The sequence below is a fragment of the Excalfactoria chinensis genome, chromosome 1 (assembly GCF_039878825.1).
Source record: "Excalfactoria chinensis isolate bCotChi1 chromosome 1, bCotChi1.hap2, whole genome shotgun sequence".
In the NCBI taxonomy this organism is placed as follows: Eukaryota; Metazoa; Chordata; class Aves; order Galliformes; family Phasianidae; genus Excalfactoria; species Excalfactoria chinensis.
Genome location: NC_092825.1, coordinates 123,347,780 through 123,366,391, shown reverse-complemented (window position 1 = coordinate 123,366,391; position 18,612 = coordinate 123,347,780). Strand labels below are relative to the sequence as shown.

The following is an 18,612-nucleotide window of genomic DNA, read 5'->3' as shown; positions in this document are numbered from 1 at the left end:
TGTGATAATTTCATGGTAATGCTGAACAGCTCATGAACACATTAAGACTAACTGCGTGCCAACTGGTTTCCTTCCAGCTTAGATAAATAACTACCACAGCCAGCTTCCATTACAGCTCTCAAACCAGCTCTGTTACATTAAACTCAGTGATAAATATGAGACTAGTTAGCTCTGTAGCTACTCTTATTTAGAGCAGGGGAACTTCATGGAACGCCTTCTAGCACCATGCACTTTTTGGTAGATTCTCTATAGAAAGAAATCCTGTTAGCCCTTGACCTTTCCTCATGATACGATCTTACTTAAGCCTGACTGCTGGGCTTGAAGCTTCTCAGTATGTTTCTCCCTGTAAAGACAGGCTACTTCACTGTGCCCTGGGAAGTGTGCAGGACTCACCCTGGAGGCAACAGTGAGTGAAGCTGGAGATGTAGCTTTCCTGCTGAGAAGACAGGTATTTAGTAGGTAAAACGTACTACTAGAAAGGTGGCATATTGCAACCACTGAGAACTGAATATAAGATAGGTACTGCAAGCTCAGTGGTTTACAGTTTGCAAAGGCATGGTTGGTTCAAAGTGAGGCTTCAAGGGGAAAGTAACTTAGGATAATAAGCCGTTCTCTTCTTGAAAATGGTATCCCATTGTCTAGTTGGATGACAGTTCAGATACATGGCAATGAGTATGCAATATTGCAACAATACTGCCTTGAAACTCCATTCAAAAATGCCTATATAAAAATAAACATTACAGTGAAGTTCAGGTTTGGAGTGCAGTGTTATAACAAAGGATGCACTCTACCTTATGAAAATTGATCTTTGAGCAGGCAGCTGACTGCTATATTCCCTGAGGTGTCTGCTAGAAAAGATGATTTCCTGAGCAGCAACGTAATAGAAAATCCACGTACATATTGTTGGAACTACTCAGCAAATCTCATGACAGAGTTTACTTGATGAGTGAGAGGAGTGCCTCTGAGTTCTTCACTTGGGAGAATCTGAGTTGCCCAAGTCTCCAAGGTATACCCTAAAACATACTCAATTCAGCATCTGACCGATTTAAAAGGCAAAGATCAGCCCGAAGAGGATTCAGTCACTATGACATGGTAGTTTGGTATGCATCTGTCTACCAAAGCAGTTCTATAAATCACCACGTCAAAGCTAACAATGACATCTCTAAGTCTGAAACATGGTCCAGAACTCCCTTATACTCAAGCATAAGATCATTGTGGATACTTAACAACAAAGACATGGGAAAGGCAGGCAAAATCTTTGCACTCAGGGTTGTAATAGCTTTTTAAAATTGCCATAATTATCATGCCTTCATTGGAAGACTTGTTCTAAAGGTTCATGCTAAAATACTAGTGCATATTAGGCTTTCATCAGCTTTCCAAAATACGAAGACAAAGCTCTGGGCGTACAGGTATGGTATGTATTACATTACTTTGCAGATAATGTGGGTGGACTATACCATCTGCTGCAAAATTATTGGGAAAACTGGTGATTTTTCCCATTTTCCCTAGTTATTGGGGATCTAGAAGTGATTTCTGCTCAGCATGTGTGAGTAGGCATGGTATTAATTAAACTGGGTTCTCTGCAGCACGTTAATGGACATACATCAGAATTAGCTGCCTAGTTGTTGCCTGTTGCACAATGGACAGGTTCCTTCCAAGGACCTGAAAGAGACTGAAGTTGCCCTATCTACCTGCAGTGCAGCCTGTGCCAATAACCCAGCATCAGTCTCGCTCTGTCTCTCTGAGAAGGAAGCTGAAGTTCTCCAGCATTATAAGCGACCGCTATAATTTAGCTAAGCTCTGTTCTTCATTTACTCCAGTCTAAGAACTGCATACTTAAAGCAGCTCTGCTGCACAAAGAGTGGCAAAACAGCAAAGGAAAAACCTTCCCTGTCCTCACTTCTCCACTCAGTTTCAGACTACATTGGGTTGTGCTGATTTGCAGAATGCTGTTGTGCCCTGGAAGACAGCTGGTATGCCTGAGGGCTGCCTTTCTAGTGGTCACCCATGAGAAGAAGAGTCCACAGAAGCTTATGCAACCTCCCATTCCGCAGATAAGATGCAAGGCAGCATATTGTTGCAGATTCATATGTTCAATTTTAGGCATCAAGACTGAGCCTCATTTTCTTAAGTGCCAGGTTCATAGGATGTTTCAGAAGTCCTGTTGCCACCGTCTACAATGCAGTAGAGCTCAGTGCTATGGTTTCATTTGACAAAGGCCATTACAGATTTAAAAGCTCAAACCTGGGCCCAAAGACTGTACACTGTATTCTCTGGTTCTTATTCATGCAGAAGGGAGGAGAGTCAAACAGCCATCAGGATCCATGATGCAGCACTACATATTTCAGGATACCAAGGCTTCCTTTCATTCTCCCATCTGCTGGTATGAATGCCAACAGTAAACCAAGACTCACATCACTTCCTTTCCTAAGTAGGACCAACTCATATCAGTGATGGCCCACTTGTACCAAATCTACTTCCATACTCCAGGCAATTCCTCCACAGTCCTTAGGAAGGATTTTAACATAATCTTCAGGCCAAGTTTCAGTAGGCCAATACACAACTATTTTCACATCAGTGTACTTACTGTGGGCTTTGGCTCTCAAAGGCCAGAAAACAGAGAAAGAATTTCCACTGTTCTACTCTTTTCTCTACAGTCTTGGTTCTTACTGCTTCACTTTCTGGCAAAGCTGATCTCTTTAGTGCTTCTGCCAAGCAGAATTACTGCTCTTGCCTCAAGGTCTGATACAGCTGTTGGTTGGCTTCCACCCTGATCTCCCAGCTACTTTATCAGGAGTTTCAGATCACCTTCTGGGCACAGCCACTACGTTCTCAGCCTGTGCCAGATACAGAATGATCTGATTTTCCTCTATCATAGAAAAAAAAAACCCACTACAACAGCTGCTTTCACTTACTTTTTAAATCATTTTTATTTCATGTACATAAAATAATCACAATAGAGGAACCAAAGCCATGACAGAGGAAGCAATACATTCCTTTAGATCAGGTGGATCTAAAGTATTTTTCTTTTCCCTGCAGATCAGGAAAAAACCCATCCTGACCTCCTTAAGAAGAGGATCCCAAGATAAGTCTGTTAAATACAGCTTATACCTCTTGACTGATCCCAAATACCTGCATTGTAATTGAGTTTCGGAGTTGAGTTTGCTACCTCTACAAAGCAGCCTGTACACCTTTTACACCAGTCCTCACATGTTGCTTGAATTATGCAGAAAGCAGCTACCAAGTGGAACCAGGTACTATGAGCGCTTAAAATGGAGCTGGATGAAAGCAATGGAGAGGAACAGTTTGTCAGAGGAAATGCTACATACATCCTGGTGTTCCTACTGTGTACTTTGTGTGCTTGTGAGACTTTTGTGATGGCGTATTCAGCTTGGAGAAGGCTCCAGGGATATCTCGTTGTGGCTTTTCAGTACTTGAAGGGAGCTTATAAACAGGAGGGAAACAGGCGCAGGCTGCCCAGAGAAGCTGTAGGTGCCCCATTCTTGGAGGTGCACAAGGTCAGGTTGGATGGGGCCCTGGGCAGCCTGAGCTGGTAGGTGGAACTAGGCGAACTTTAAGGTCCCTTCCAACCTAAGCCATTCTGTGAATGCTGTTATTTCTGAGGTAGGCTTATGCCTTGGTTCAAGTGGTTTGTAAAACAGACAATGCAGATGTTTTGAACGAAATGACCTGGTAAGACATCTGTGACAAGTGCTGGGGAACTTTTACGTGGCAAGAGTAATAATAACCAGCTGAATGAGGCAGCAAGTGTATGCGGAATTTCCTATCCAAACATGTACTTCAGAAAGACATAACATAGAGAGAAGGGAACTTTTTCTTACGATGCCTGTTTCTCTGATGCCTGTTGTTTTTTTGGGGTGGTATGTCAGGTTTTTTTTTTACTCTTGGTTTGACCACACCACAGAGATTTTTAACTACAGTATGTGTTTTTAACTATATATAGCTTCTGTTTGAGCTTTGTTCAGAAACTTGCCTGCTAATTGTGAAAGCTGTTAAACATATTACATCCTTCCACTGGGCAAAGCATGAGTTTTTTCCTGTAATAAACTTGACTGTATGTGTTGGCAGGCTGTATACAGATTAGAAGCTGGTATTTATAATGGCCCTGGGTTGTGCCTTCACCTCTGTTCTTGTTTGGTGCTTTGCAAAATCCAAAGGGTTGCTATGGATAACTGTTCTTCCACCTGATGCGTTATTCTGCAGATCTTGTGAGCCTCGCAAGGACAAACCCTCTCCCCCCATAGAATTAAATATTTATACAGTAACCTACTGCAGGGAACCCGCTTTAGCAGGAAGGTTGGACTCCAGAGGCCCGTCGCAACCCCTACGGTTCTGTGTGGTTCCGTGCGATGTGTGCCACACGGTAGCTTTGTGGAGCAGGAAAGCTGCTCTCAGCTCAGCTCTGCCGGGGTTTGTGCTACGTCCACACTGCCTTTAAACGTGTCACGACCAAGAGTTACACTGCCTCAGAGGGCGGCGATGCCCCCTGTGCTGCCCGAAGAACACCAAAGCGGCAGCGGTGAGACCCGAGGGCAGGGCTGGGGGCTGCCTCACGGGAGCATCAAGCCGGGACCCCCCTCAGTCCCTCCCGCTGCCGGCACGGAGTCCGCGCTTCACACAGCGCTGTGCCGTGCCGTCAGAGAACGTGTGTTTGTATGGGGGGGAACGCCATGGCATGACGTCACCCTGCTGCCGTCCCCGCGGCGGGCCCAGCACGGAGCCGCCCCCGGCGGGCGGGGCGCGCAGCGCGGGGCGGTCCCGGCGCAGAACCGCTGCCGGCAACGCTGGGCCCGGGCAGCTGCCGCGAGTGAAGCTGTCGGCGGGGCGATGCGGATGGCGGTCGGTGCGGCAGCGGGGGACGGGGCGGCGCAGAGCCCCGGCCCCGCCGCCGTGTCGCTGGGCTTGAGCGTGGCCGTGGTGTCCAGCCTGGTGAACGGCTCCACCTTCGTCCTGCAGAAGAAAGGGATCGTGCGGGCCCGCGGGCGAGGTAGGGGCTCTGCCGCCCCGGGAGCTGCAGTGCGGGGGGGGGGAGCGCCGCGGCGGGATCCCGGCCCCCTGCGGCACGGGCGGCATCGAGCCGAGCCCCGCCTGCCGCGGGCACGCCGGGTTGCCCCGGGCGCGGCCAGGGGAGCCCGGCGGTGGGCGGGGCGGGCCGGGGGCACCTTGCGGGCGGCTGCGGGCTGCGGTGCGGGGAAGAAGCGCGGTGAGCTCGTTGTCTCCTGTGAGGGACGGAGGGCGCGTTCAGCGCAGTCATCGGCACCGCTCCACAGCCCGCGTGTCTGCTGTCCCGCTGCCGCGCAGCGCTGGGAACCGCGCCTCTGCCGGCGCGCGTTGTTCTTTGACTGCCGTGCGGCACCGCCGTGCTGTGCAGCTGGATCGGACCGTTCTGGTTCGTTCTTCGGTGGGGCCCTTCCGAGCTGCAGCGGCCGTGTGGTGCTTTCCTTCGGTGGAGGAAAGAGCGCCCACAGCGTGAAGTCACCGCTCCTCGTGTTGAAAATCCCATCCCTCCTTATTGTTTTCTGATGTAAAGCTGCTCTCTGAGCAGCCTGGCCGGAACGCAGATGCGAGTTCACGAGGTGTGGAGGTATTCTGTGTTTTATGCTGCTCCTCAAAGCACGCAGCCTGCAAACAGCAGTTTGCTGCTTGCTGCTTGGAGTGTAGGGAGACTGCAGTGTGTGTGTGTGGATGCAATGGAGCAGAACAAACTTCCAGCTCTGCTGGCACCAGCTGACAGCCTGATCTGACAAGTTGTTAGGCTTCCTACAGTGGCTTCACATTACGGGTCTCGGGTAAACCACTGCATGCTCTCCAAGATGGCTGTAATCTACTTTAATTGTCTGTACAGAGAAATTACACTGCATCATAACTACAGATCTTTTTGTAAGGGAACCAGAAGAGAAAGGGAAGACTTTCCAGCCCTGCTACAGGAACTTTCCATCTTGTGGTACAGTTGGGCCTCGTTGCCTCAGTAGTGTCCTCAGTTAGGTGGCTGATGGGTGTGCATTTGCATGGGTGCTGTGTCACAGCTGCGAAACATCTGCTTTGGAGATATGACTGAGTTTTACTTGCGCGTCTTTCCAAGTGTTTCCTGTCTCTGTGTATTGGAGGATGGGCTAGGTGACCTTTAAAGCTTCCTTCCAACTCAAATGATACAATGAGACATCCAGCCCAATACCCTCAGTTTCACTCTATGTAACGTTGTGAAGCGGTGTGGTTCTTCCTTGAACCTAGCAGTCAGAATGAAGAGCCCAAGATGTTCGGTGTCAGATGATGACTTTTTTTTCCACTGGCTTCAATAGGTGCTGTATAATTAACAAGGAGGCACTGCAAGGCTTTTCTGTGATCTCTCCTGAGTCAATAATATCGTGTCATTGCAATTAGTAATCCTCAGAAACAGCAGCGGGTGGCAAATATTTTGCAAAGTTATCTTACTTGAGTCAATATTTTCTGTAATTTGTGCCCCCAAGTGTTTTAATTTTATATGCAATAACAAAAGTCTAAAAAATGATTACTCCCACTCTAAAGCTGGCCATTTTCATTAGTCATTTTCCATCTCGCTTCAATTATGTAGTGTGATTTCCAAGCGCTTAATATTTCATAAGTTTCCAGAGTTGCAGATTATTATATCTTTCTTTCACTTGGGATTTCAGGATGCACGCTGTAGAACGGCTTAGCTTGGATGGACCTTAAAGATTGTGCAGTTCCAACCCCCTGCCATGGGCAGGGCTGTACCCCACCAGCTCAGGCTGCCCAGGGCGCCATCCAACCTGGCCTTGAGCACCTCCGGGCACCACAGCTTCTCTGGGTGCTCACTGCCCTCTGAGTGAAGAATTTTCTCTTCATATTTAATCTAAATCTCCTTTCTTTTAGTTTAAAGCCGTTCCCCCTTATCCTGTCACTGTTAGACTATAAAGTTTGGTCTTCCTCCCACATAATAAACTCCCCTCAGGTACTGGAAGACCACAGTGAGGTCTCCCCAGAGCCTTCTCCAGACTAGACAAGCCCAACGCCCTCAAACTTTCTTCATAGGAAAGTGTTCACTGCAATACTGCCTATTGGTCCAGCAGGTCTTGAAGGGGGAGTGTTTCCCCAAGCAAAGGCAGGGCGGGGTTGCTGGAAAAGCTGGCATCGTGTTATTCTTATATTGTGCTCAAGTCATGTTTGGTGGGGGCTAGCATTTGGTTTAGTAAGTAATGATTAGCGTCGATGCTCTACAAAAACAGAGCTGATAAAGTGTGGTAGACAGGTTCCTTGTTGCGCTCCAGGTTCAACTTCAACCATCTAAGCATGAAAATAGTCATCCTTGAGCTAGGAAGGCCCAGGAAGACTATCCTGAGTTTTTATGCCTCTTGGAGGTGTGCTGGTATGTCAGTAATTCAGAGGTTTCAATCACAGCGTTTTCCAGATATTCAAATGCAGGAGGATCTGTCCACACTAACATACTTCCAAATCTGCTTGCAAGATAGATTCTTGATGCAGCTTCATTGGAGCTATGTTAACAAACTAATTTATCCAATTCTTTGTTTCCATATGTTTCCCATTCTCCTAGTAGCAGCTCAAGTGTACATGTTAAACTTCCTTCAGAGTGGCATTTGCTGGCATTTTAGATGCTTTTCATACTCATATAGCAGTAGTGGTGCATAGGTGTTCCAGTCTAGAGATCAGAGCCTCTGGCTGTTACGTTCCCTTGAGAAACTCTGACTTGGGCAGTTTCATTTGCACTGCAGGCCAAGTCTGGGCATCTTCCGTCTTCTCTCTTATTTTCCTCCCACTCAGCTGCCTTGAGGAAAAAGGTTAAGATAAATGTCCTTGATAGCTGAGAGTATTGAAATTGTCCTATTTTGTTGTTCTGATAATGCAGTTTCATGTTTTTCTAATACATCTTCCTATACTTCCTCTCCCAGGTACTTCGTACTTGACAGATATAGTATGGTGGTCTGGCACTATTGCAAGTAAGTATCTTAAAATGGTTTGATTGTTTTTAATTGTTATCTATTTATTTTGGAAGGGGGAAGTTGTGGTTAGGTGGCGAAATGAGACATCAGAAAATCTGCTTTCTAATCTTGGATCTGGCACTCACTTGTAGTAAAGTTGCTTTCCCTCGGAAATATCCTACTTATACTAAACTGCCTCTCTGGCTGTTCCATCCGATGGTGTTAGAAAAGGCAAAGAGCTGGGATGAACACAGCTCAGATGGTTTTTTTTCCTGGATTTCCTGAACCATCTGATACTTGCAACTCTTGGCACCCACACGCTGCTCTGACTGGATTCCTGCATGTTTTCTGTCTCTGGATTGCACTGGTACACCCGGTTTTTAATAAAAGTCAAAGCTGAATAAGAAATTGTAGCTCTGCACAAAGGGGCTCATTGAGCACATGTTATGTTTTAGATCAGAAAACACTTAGCCTCAATTTAAAAAAACAGTATCTTTTTTGATTTCTTGTTTGATAGCTCCGCTTTCAGTGTAGCTCTTAATTTGCAGGATTAATATGAAGCCTTATGTGGTGCTGATTGTGAGATCTGTGCAATTCTAGTTTTACTGTCTTTGTAAGTTATCTTCACGTTAAGTTCACTCTCCGGTTTCAATCCATGCAGAGTAACTAGCTTTCTCCTTCTGTAGTTCAGTCCTAGACTTACCCTCAGGAGTTTAAAGGCAAATCTGGTTTATAGACACTAGTCCAGCCTCCTGTGGATTATTTGGAGATGTTTTGATGCTGTTTCTGAGAAGCGTATGAGTCCAGTTATGTCCCTTGCTTTGATGCCACAAAGTACTTTGTTGTCCTCAAGCTGTACAAGAGGAATGGAAACTGATTAGATCCCTCAAAGGATGAGATTCACAGCAAGCATAGGAGCCAACAGAGCTTCTAAAGCAAGTCTTCAGCTTATTAAGGCTGAGTTTAATTAGCGCTTTGTGGGCTTCTGACTCCAGGATCATTGTAGCCTAAGAAGCAGTAAATCTTTGCTTTGGTCACTGTTGTTTGTTCTCTGTGAGGCTTCTGTATTGAAGCTCAGAACAGACAGTTTACATAGGAGAGTTTTTGGTACAGGGATCAGAGGAAAAGACTTCATTCTCAAAAAAGCTTCCTGAATTGGCTGAAGGTGCAACAGCTGAAGGGACTGGTTTAAATTGGCTTTTGTCTATCAGCGAGGTGCAGGTATTTCAAAACACAGCCTCAATTATTTTACAAAGAATCCAATTAAGGACTTTATAGGTTCGTTATTGCAACACCGTTACAAACTGCAATAGCAAGGGCTGGGCAGGCAGGCAGCTGTGACATCTAGAGAAAGGTAATACTTTGGGAATTAGTTGGGTGAAATTACATTATTATTATTTTTTTCAGGTAAGGAATTTGGAGTTAGGACGACTAACAAAGCCTGCATCAACTCTATCAACTTGTTTTTCCAGTGTTTGTTCAGACACTGCACAAACATTTCTGTGTTGGCAGGCTAACTCAGAATAACACTGCCTGGCTATTTTGTGGCCCTGGGATCCACTGTAAGACTTCAAAGGAAGGCTTAACACTAGTCAAGAGAGTGATTGCAGATACCTCAGTTGGCTTTACGTTCAGTAGCTAATTGATCAGTTTCAGTGCAAGCTGAACTTTTTTTATGATAAAACGAAGCTGGTAGATGTACACTAGGAACATTCCTAGTGTGTATCAGCTGTGAATAGATTCAGTCTGTGGGAAGAGGGTAAAGTTTGTTTGCAATAAAGCAAAGTGAAGTGCATGGAGCAGACAGCTTTCACTGTTCAGATCTGCTTTGACCAGTCTCCTCGCAGCTGTAGACATGTCAGTGTGCATCAGGCTTTGTGTTGCAATAATTTGTGGGATGGATATCAGTGCTTCTTTTGCAAGCTGGAAGTCTGATGTGCCTTCAGGAGCTGAAGTAGTGACTTGATTTACAGCACTGATGTGTGTGGAGATGAATTTCTAAGCACTGAGGACTGCATAGGTTGACAGCAAAGGTCTTCAATAACCGACAGATGGTAACAATTACTGAGATTTATTTTTGTTTTAATTGGTCTTATTTAATCCTAGTCTGTAGTTCACAGTGGTTACTGTTCTACGGCAAGGCTGAAAAGTTCATTTGGCTTATTATACGTGCAGTGTGACTAAAGCTACAGAGACCTAATCTGTGTGTCTTGAGTTGGTACATTAGTGTTGTGTAGTCAGAAAGATGAGTCACCTGACCTATACAAAAACAAAAAGCTCAGCCTTTTGTAGGAATGACTGGGAAATGTGTGAAATCTGCAGATTCACAGCATGCCAGGTGGGTCCTGCCTTCCATACAAGGTGTCCCTCAGACCCATTGGATGCCTTGAGGATAGTGACACAGCTGCCCAATGTGCCTACCAAAATGCAGACGTGGGGCTGGTAGCTGAGTTACTCTGACCTTAGGGGCTGAAAGCCTTCAAAAGACCAGTGCTGACCAAGGGACCGGCTTGTGCTCTAGCAGTGCTGCTCATTAGCTTCTCTGGCTTGCTCTTGCATACAGAGCAAGCTTCAGTGACTTCAATTAGTATAATCTTGCCATACTTGCAGTTTTCTGAGTTTGTGCATCTCCTTTGTGCTTCCCGTAGGTCACACGGGTCTTCATCTTTACTGGTAATGTGAGCTAATTTAGTAAATTAATTGATGTTTGCACTGTGCTTTGCATGTGTGAGGAGCGGTTTGATGATAAGGACGTTTGATAGTTGAGGGCAGTGCCAGCCTGAGCAGGAAGACAGTGTGGATTCTTGAAAAGTTTTCATATCTTTACAATAGCTTTTGAAATCAACTTGAAATTTGAGCTGTGTGTAATTTGTGTTCAGTCTCAGGGCTTTTGCCAGTTACCAAATTGTAACTGTGTAAGCATCATGTTGGCCTATTATAAGCATACTATAAACTTGTATGCTAACACTTGTAAAACCATCCAGCCTTTTTCTTTCTTTATTTTTTAACTGAAAATTTGAACACGTTAAGTGTTTATTGCAGCTGTGGTGTGCAATAGTGTGCTAAATGTTAGGACTGGTTTTTATGGGGCAGAGAGGTGCAAATAAGATCGTGAGGTTGTAAATGTGACTCGGTATGGATATGTTTGGTTTTGATGGTTGTTTTTTTTTTTTACAATGATCAGAAATCTGATGTTGTATAATGCTGTGAGGAGCTGATGCATTCTATTCTATATTGAAGAGCTTTTATGTATGTAGTTGATATTTCATTACTAGATTTTTTTGCTGCATATTGTCCTTATTTTTCCTCCTGAAGGTAACACTGCTGTTAGAAACTGCAAGCCAGTGTGTTTGTGTTATATGAATGCACATTCTGAATCTGAAAGTATAGATTTGATGTACTTGCAGCGTTCTCTACATAAAGATATTTGAGTGTAATTAATGAATCTTTCTAATTGATGATCTTACTTATAGTTCACCAAGAGAAGTTGCAAATAAAATTATTTCCTCCTAGATCTTCTTTTATGGCAAATACAAATCCTGTATTGATGTGTAACAATTCCAGCCATTTGAGTTAAGTGCAAAATGAACAAAGCTCAGCAGACCCGTAACATCTGTTTTCCAATTAAATCAATCTTTCTCAAACGATATTGGGTAACTTTTCATTCCTTTTTATTTATTTTAAACAAAGAAGCTTAAAGACTTATTTCTGGTTCTCTTGACAGTGGCTCTTGGTCAAATAGGAAATTTCTTGGCCTACACTGCAGTCCCAACTGTGTTGGTGACTCCTTTGGGAGCTCTTGGCGTTCCATTTGGGTAAGAGTTTACTTGTCTTGTTTTTATTTGAGTGTTGTTACTCCTTAGTGTTAAATAGGCTGTGTGATCACTGGATGTCTGCTAAGGAGATGTCAGGTTCATGAACATAATGATGAGCTGTAACTTTACCTGTTCTGCTTTGCCCAGTGAAGCGTGTGTATAGACTGGTGGTAGTGGGAGTGTGGGGAAGGAAGGGTTCCTGAATGTCTTCTTTTATTGTTTTTTTTAACTGTTCCAGACTGTAGGGATCATTAAACAACTGTTTTTTCCCCTTCATTTTGATTATTCTGGACTCTTCTGCTCATTCTCTTACTCACAGTTCCCTTACTATGTAGATCATTCTCTTTGTTTCACATTTGTTCTCTGCCCTGCTGTCCACAATCCATGCATGTTTATTGATGCTGATTTTAATTCAATTGGATTTGGCCCAGTTTCCTGAAGTAAGAGACTCCCCTGCGTATAGATGCTCACAGCATCTTCAGTGTTATATTCACGTAAGGGAAAGGGCATAAAAAATAAGGCAGTGATCCTGAATGGAGTTTAATATACAGCTTTACACAAGGATTGAGTAAAGCTGAGACTGGATGAATCTTCCTTTTGATAAGTAAGAAGTGTGGTTGAGGGCTATTTGAAGATTCATTAATGTTTGGTAATATTTCTTTAAAAAGGAAATTCATATGGCACGTAACTGTGACTGCATTATTAAAAGGATGTTTTCAGACTTAATTTTCTTCTTTTTCTTTGTGAAAGGTCCATTTTAGCTTCTTATCTGCTGAAAGAAAAATTGAACATTCTTGGCAAGCTGGGATGTTTGCTGAGCTGCGCTGGGTCTGTTGTTCTCATCATTCATTCCCCAAAGTCTGAGAGTGTAACGACTCAGGCTGAGCTTGAAGAGAAACTTACAAATCCAGGTACACTTTGTTCCCTTTACAACTCGGAATGATTTTGTGAGGCTGACTGAGGGAACACGTGAGGAGGAAGCCAGCCACTTATATGGCACAGGAGAACTGACTTCTGAAGAAAACATGACATGACAGAGGCAAACTGGTGCAGCTTTTGTGTAGGAAAACTGTGACTTGATGTGCATAGGATGCCTCAGATTTATGGTTACGTCTATGCATAAAGGAAAAAAGAGATGCTTTTGAAAAAGTTCTCCTTCCCAGGAAGCTTAGAACAGTGGCCATTGGAGCTTGTAATGTTCTAGAATTTTGGAAGAGTGTATCACTTTCTTAGTGATGGAAGCTATAATTCTAGGATCTTGATTTACGTTGTTTTATGCAGAACAAAGAAAACTCATTGTCTTTTCTTCTCCAAAAAAGTTGCAACCAAGACATATGCTCTGGTCTAAATTTAGTTTACCTGAACGAAATGAATTGGAAATATCTGACTTTAGAGTTTTAAAGCATGCAGTATTTGTCACTAGTCCAATTGGTATACTAACGCTACAACGTAAACGATAAGGCCTCCCAGTTCTTCTATCTGTACCCTCTCATCTCAGTCAGTTATTGGAGTCTATGCTTATGCTTTTTGCTGGATCCACATGCTGTGCTTTAGTGAATGAGCGATGAATGAGGTATCATCACTGCTTCTGTCATAAGGGGCTTAATGCCTGATGGAAGAGAGTTTTTAAAATAAAAAACAAAAAGAAAAGCATCTGAAATTCTCTTCAAATGTGCAACTGTCCCTTTTAATGCTTGATGATTTGCTTTACACAAAGAACATGAGGGCATTGTTAGTTTCAGGTGCCCAGAACATCACTGAAAGCACAGCGTTTTGGCTCTGTATTCAACAGCAAATCATAGCTGTGATGTATGCTTCAGGTGCATTGACAGGACATGATTTGCCTGTTAAAATCTTCAGAATGCCAAGAGTTCTTACCTTGCTATTATCTTGTTTTGTTTTCCAGTTTTCGTGGGTTACCTCTGCGTAGTACTGCTAATGCTTCTCCTGCTAATCTTCTGGATAGCTCCAGCTCACGGACCTACTAATATCATGGTTTACATCAGTATTTGTTCTCTCTTGGGCAGTTTCACTGTTCCCAGTACAAAAGGCATTGGGCTGGCTGCTCAAGATATCTTTCACAATAATCCGTCAAGTCAAAGGGCTTTGTACCTCTGTCTGGTACTTCTGGCAGTATTAGGATGTAGCATTATCATTCAGTTCAGGTATATCAATAAGGCACTAGAATGTTTTGACTCCTCTGTGTTTGGAGCCATCTACTATGTTGTGTTTACGACTCTAGTCCTGCTGGCTTCAGCCATCCTTTTCAGGGAATGGAGTAACGTAGGAGTGGTCGATTTCTTGGGAATGGCATGTGGATTCACTACGGTATCTATTGGAATTGTTCTTATACAGGTCTTCAAGGAGTTCAACTTCAATATTGGAGATTTAAATAAACCTAACATGAAGACAGATTAATTTATTTATTTTTTCTTTTGAGGGGAAACTGGGTGGCTCAGGGAAAGATAAAGAGCCTTTCATTTCTAGGTCACTGATTCAAATATGGTTCAGGTTGGTAGTCAGCCTCTGATGATTCGGTGGCCTACATGAAATGAATTGGAGGCCTCCATCCAGTTTCAAAGGAACAGTTATCCATTGTACCCCAGTCGATACAATAAATTACCTTAATTGGAACCGTGGATTGAGTTAGCATAGAGACTGATGCATTTCCTTACTTTAAAGGATAATCTATCAGAAGAGATGTGAGGATATTCTGACAGACTTGAGTGAATCCTTGTATTATGGCTGAGGTGTTGTTTTTGTGGGTAGAAAACATCAGTTTCTAATGCACTCAACCCAACTCCTTTCCATGAGTGATGCATACCTTAAAAATAAAGAGGGGAAAAAATGCGAGTTGAACAATTTGTTAATACTGCAATGTGTTCACCGTCAAGGCTGTGAATTCTGGGACTAATGTTGGTTGAATTATAGACTGCAGATTTGTCCTTTTTAGTGACTGTCTTGGCAATTTGGTCTGTCATGCAGTGAAGACACTGGGGAGTTTAAAATTAATTAATTAAATTATTTACACAGAGCAGTGAACCTTTAAAATCCCTCACTATTTACTTATCAGCTGATGGTAGTGTTCAGGGTTTGAATTTTCCTTTGTAACACGTGCATTAAGACATACTGCATTCACCTGGGAGCTTTTAATTGGGAGCAGACAAAGACTGTAAAAGATATGGAAATGATGCACAGACTCATTGCCTATATGGTGGCTTATTTGTAAGCAGCTCAGAACTATTTCAGTGCCTTTGTAATCCAAAAATACTGCATAAATGTGAATGTATTTGTTTCAGATGGCCTATATTGGTTTAATAATTCAGTCTCACTGTCAATAATACTGGACTGTATTCAAATTCCGAACATGTAAAGCATCCAAGAGACACATATTTTGGAAGAATATACTAGCCTGAACTGAAACTCGTAGATACTTCAACAGCTTTGGCATAGTTGTAATGGGAAGAGGTAACCTATGAGAGGATTGTTCAAAACCAGCCAACATACCTTGGTTCTAACTGACTAAACACAAGAAGCTGCGTTGCGAAGTAGTTAATAAGTGGCAAAAACAAAATAGACATTGAAAAGACAGAAGAGCATAAGATTTCTCATTGCCCAGGAAAAGGAAAAATGGCCTTGGCCTCTTGTAACATGGGAAAAGGAGATTGAAGCCTTACAAAGCATAGGCATTCAGAGAGCTGAGTTTCAGGAAACCAACTGGAACATACATTCAGATCCACTAACTTACAGACCTTTATGAATAGTTCAGCAATAATATTTTGACAGGTAGTACTCAATAGCTTAAGCTGTGAGTGGAATGATTCTGAACTGATTAGGTTAAACCTTATAGAGATCATTTGTACGTCAAAAAGAGTTAATTTTCACATGCGTATATTTCCTAGTTAAAAAACCACAAGTCAAAAACTTGTGAGGAAAGCTTGAGAAATCATCAATGTTTGTTTCCATTTGAGTACAGAAACAGAAATCGTACAGTGGGACTCAATAGCTCTGGGTCAGGATGTTTCTTGAACAAAATATGGTCACGAAACAGCATTTGAAAAAGTTCATGATGTTTTTTGAGGAATTCATGAATCTTTGTGACTGGCTGAGGGTAATGCAAGTGTTGGTTAATGGAAGTAATAGCATCCACTCTGAAGTGGGTTTGTTTTGGTGTTTTTGTTTTTTTTTCTTTGGTGTGAATTAATGCTATCTTAAAACTCACCTATTGTTTTGGATGCCAGTTTGACAACTCTGAACTCCGGACTCATGGTCTGAACTGGCAGAAATGTGCACCATTATAGACTGGCACAGAAACTGGGTGTCTCGGCTTAATAGAATAGCACTAGCAGAAAAGGGGCCACCTTGGATCTGCAGATACTTCATATGATTCCTAGAAAGTTTCAGAATTGTAGATGGGGCAAATTGGATCACGAAAGATAGTTATTCAACTCTGTGGGTATTGATTTGAGATGGTATATCGCTTATCAGCAGACATTTGTTTTATCACACTAGTTCCCTATTTTTACTGAAACCTGAACTGTACGTAAGTTATGAGGCCTGTAGTGACCTACTTCTTAAAACAACGTTAATTGTCAGTCGAACTGTCTTTTCAAAATCCACCTTCACAAGTTGCGTGTTGGTTTTGTACTAGCCTTTAATCTCCAATTGCTTCCACAAAGAACTTTCTTTAGGTTAAAGTGAAAAAGTTTGTGTGGTCTTATCTCAGACCTCCTTTGGCCATATTTGTGTGTTTTGTTTTAAAACGTTCCTATTTATTTAGAAAGTGCCTATCCTAATACGTTAGGTGCATATGCAAATTATTAGTTAATATTGCATCCACGATAACTTGACTGCCCTTGCCATTTTCCGCAACACACAAACAAGTTTACCTGATGAGCACTCTCTACGCAGAGTAAGAATTAAGTAGCAACCATGTTCTATGGTCCTTTGGCCATCCTTACAGCTGATAAATGTTTGGATGTCTTCTCTCCCCGGCTGCTCCTCATCCATGATGAGCTTTCTAGAAATGTCTGATTAACCTCGTTGTTTAAAACAGATGTCAAAAGCCAGCACATAAGATGAAAGAAATTCTCGTGGCCTTGCACATCATTTATATCTGCAGCCTTTTACATAGTGAATGCTAAATAATGGAAGCCTTTATTTTTGCTACTTTGTTCAGTATGTCACGATGTTCTTTTGAGTACTGCTGTACCTGGATCTGGTTCAATTCTAACTTTAGAAGTGTATTAGCATTTTGTTGTCACTGTTGGTATCATTCTTCTTCCCTCCATCCCGTGGCCTCCCTTTTTTAGTCTTTGTCAGTTGCTTTTCTGATTGAAAAGGAGGCACTGTTGAAGTTGAATTTTAGCTATTCCCTCTTTTTTTTTTTTCCCCACCTCTGTCAAGTAAGCACTTGAAAAAGACATCTGAATTCCATCATCTCAGGGAGCAAATGTGCATAGCTGTTTCCTGAGCTTTCCCTCATGGAAGTGATGGAGCCTACACGTGTAAAATGGACTGATTACAGTGGTGGGATGCATTTGAGTTAAATTCAAACCCATGCAAAAGGTGTTTCACTCTGTATGTCTGACTTCTGTTGTACTTATCAAACATACTTGTTACTCACTTGACAATAGCGCTTTGATGATTATCCCTTCAGTGTATGGAGGATTTACATGTGTCACTCCCGATCTTTATTAGGTGTCAAACACAAAGATCCCTCAAATGTTCAGTAGGAAAATAGATGCATTTTTGATACAACAACCAAAAAAAAAGAGATTTGTTACCTTAAGTACTTATGTAAAAATGAAATATACCTAAGGTTATCTGCTGTACTGACTTTCCAAGACGTTATATGTGTAAATAGAGCCTATTTATTAGTGAGCTGAAACTAACATTAACGAGAACCTGTCATATCACAGTTTGACAAGTGAGGCTTCCTATTAATCATCTTGGTTTGTATCGAACATATGTATTTTTCTGAAGTAACTAGCACTGAAAAATGAAAACACTGGATTTTGTTTGTTAAAAAACTAGAATCTGTGAGGTTTAGCTTTGCTTTTTATTTGAAACAGAGGGTTTGTACTTGAAGAAAGATCTGGGGTTAATAAGTATGAAGCACTTAAAACTGGACTTGGCACGTTTTACCCTTCTTTCTTCATAAATATAAAGCATTCTACAGATGTTCCTCAGTTGTCTGGCTGAAGCTTCACTGTTAAATCAACTATTAACAAACGTTTATCAATTACCTGATATCTTTTCTTTGCGGAGGCCAATCTTTGAAGTAATTTTTCGATGCTACTGAATACAGGCTGAAGTGATGCAGAATGTTAGTGGACCACGTGAGGCACCAGTGATGTGGAAAGTTCTTACTATTAGTGCCCAAGTGTTTCAGACAACAATGTTGAAATGATTACAAAGTTAGAGATTTTGAAATCTTTCTTAAAGGCTGAAAATAAGCATTTTTGGTGGGTTTTCTTGTGCTTGGTTGGGTTTTGTTTCCATTTTTTTTCTCTAAGCAGCTACTCTGGAGGATAGAAAATGTTCCACAAATGGGGTATTTTTAACTTAATTCTTCTTTTTTTTCAACTGTGGAACTTTTTTTTTCCTAACTTTTGTTTTCCTGGAATGTTAAAAACAAACAAACAAAGAAAAACAAAACCAGTTCTGATGAGATGTGGGGGAAAAGTGGACGGCAACAAATACACAATGTCAGGTTGCTTCAATGCTATTGCAATATAATCACTATGGATTACATTAAAATGGTTTATTTTAGTAGCTTTCAAATAATGTGTGTATATATATATATACATATATGTACATATATATGTGTATATGTATAT

The 18,612-nt window shown here is 42.3% G+C and overlaps 1 protein-coding gene across 1 annotated transcript; it reads left to right on the top strand.

The window, feature by feature from the left end:
- Nucleotides 1-4,765: 4,765 nt before the first annotated feature.
- NIPA1 (NIPA magnesium transporter 1) lies at nt 4,766-16,357 on the top strand. The gene is made up of 5 exons (XM_072361538.1): nt 4,766-5,008; nt 7,926-7,973; nt 11,680-11,770; nt 12,521-12,681; nt 13,677-16,357. Exons 1-5 carry the CDS (start codon nt 4,849-4,851, stop codon nt 14,186-14,188), a joined length of 972 nt encoding a protein of 323 aa, XP_072217639.1. The 5' UTR covers nt 4,766-4,848; the 3' UTR covers nt 14,189-16,357.
- The last annotated feature ends 2,255 nt before the right edge of the window (nt 16,358-18,612 follow it).

Excerpts from the sequence above, each read along its gene's own strand:
- NIPA1 (XM_072361538.1), top strand. The coding sequence starts at position 4,849 with ATGCGGATGGCGGTCGGTGCGGCAGCGGGGGACGGGGCGGCGCAGAGC. Across the intron at positions 7,974-11,679 it reads GTGGTCTGGCACTATTGCAA|TGGCTCTTGGTCAAATAGGA; the intron begins GTAAGTATCTTA and ends TTCTCTTGACAG. Across the intron at positions 11,771-12,520 it reads GCTCTTGGCGTTCCATTTGG|GTCCATTTTAGCTTCTTATC; the intron begins GTAAGAGTTTAC and ends TCTTTGTGAAAG.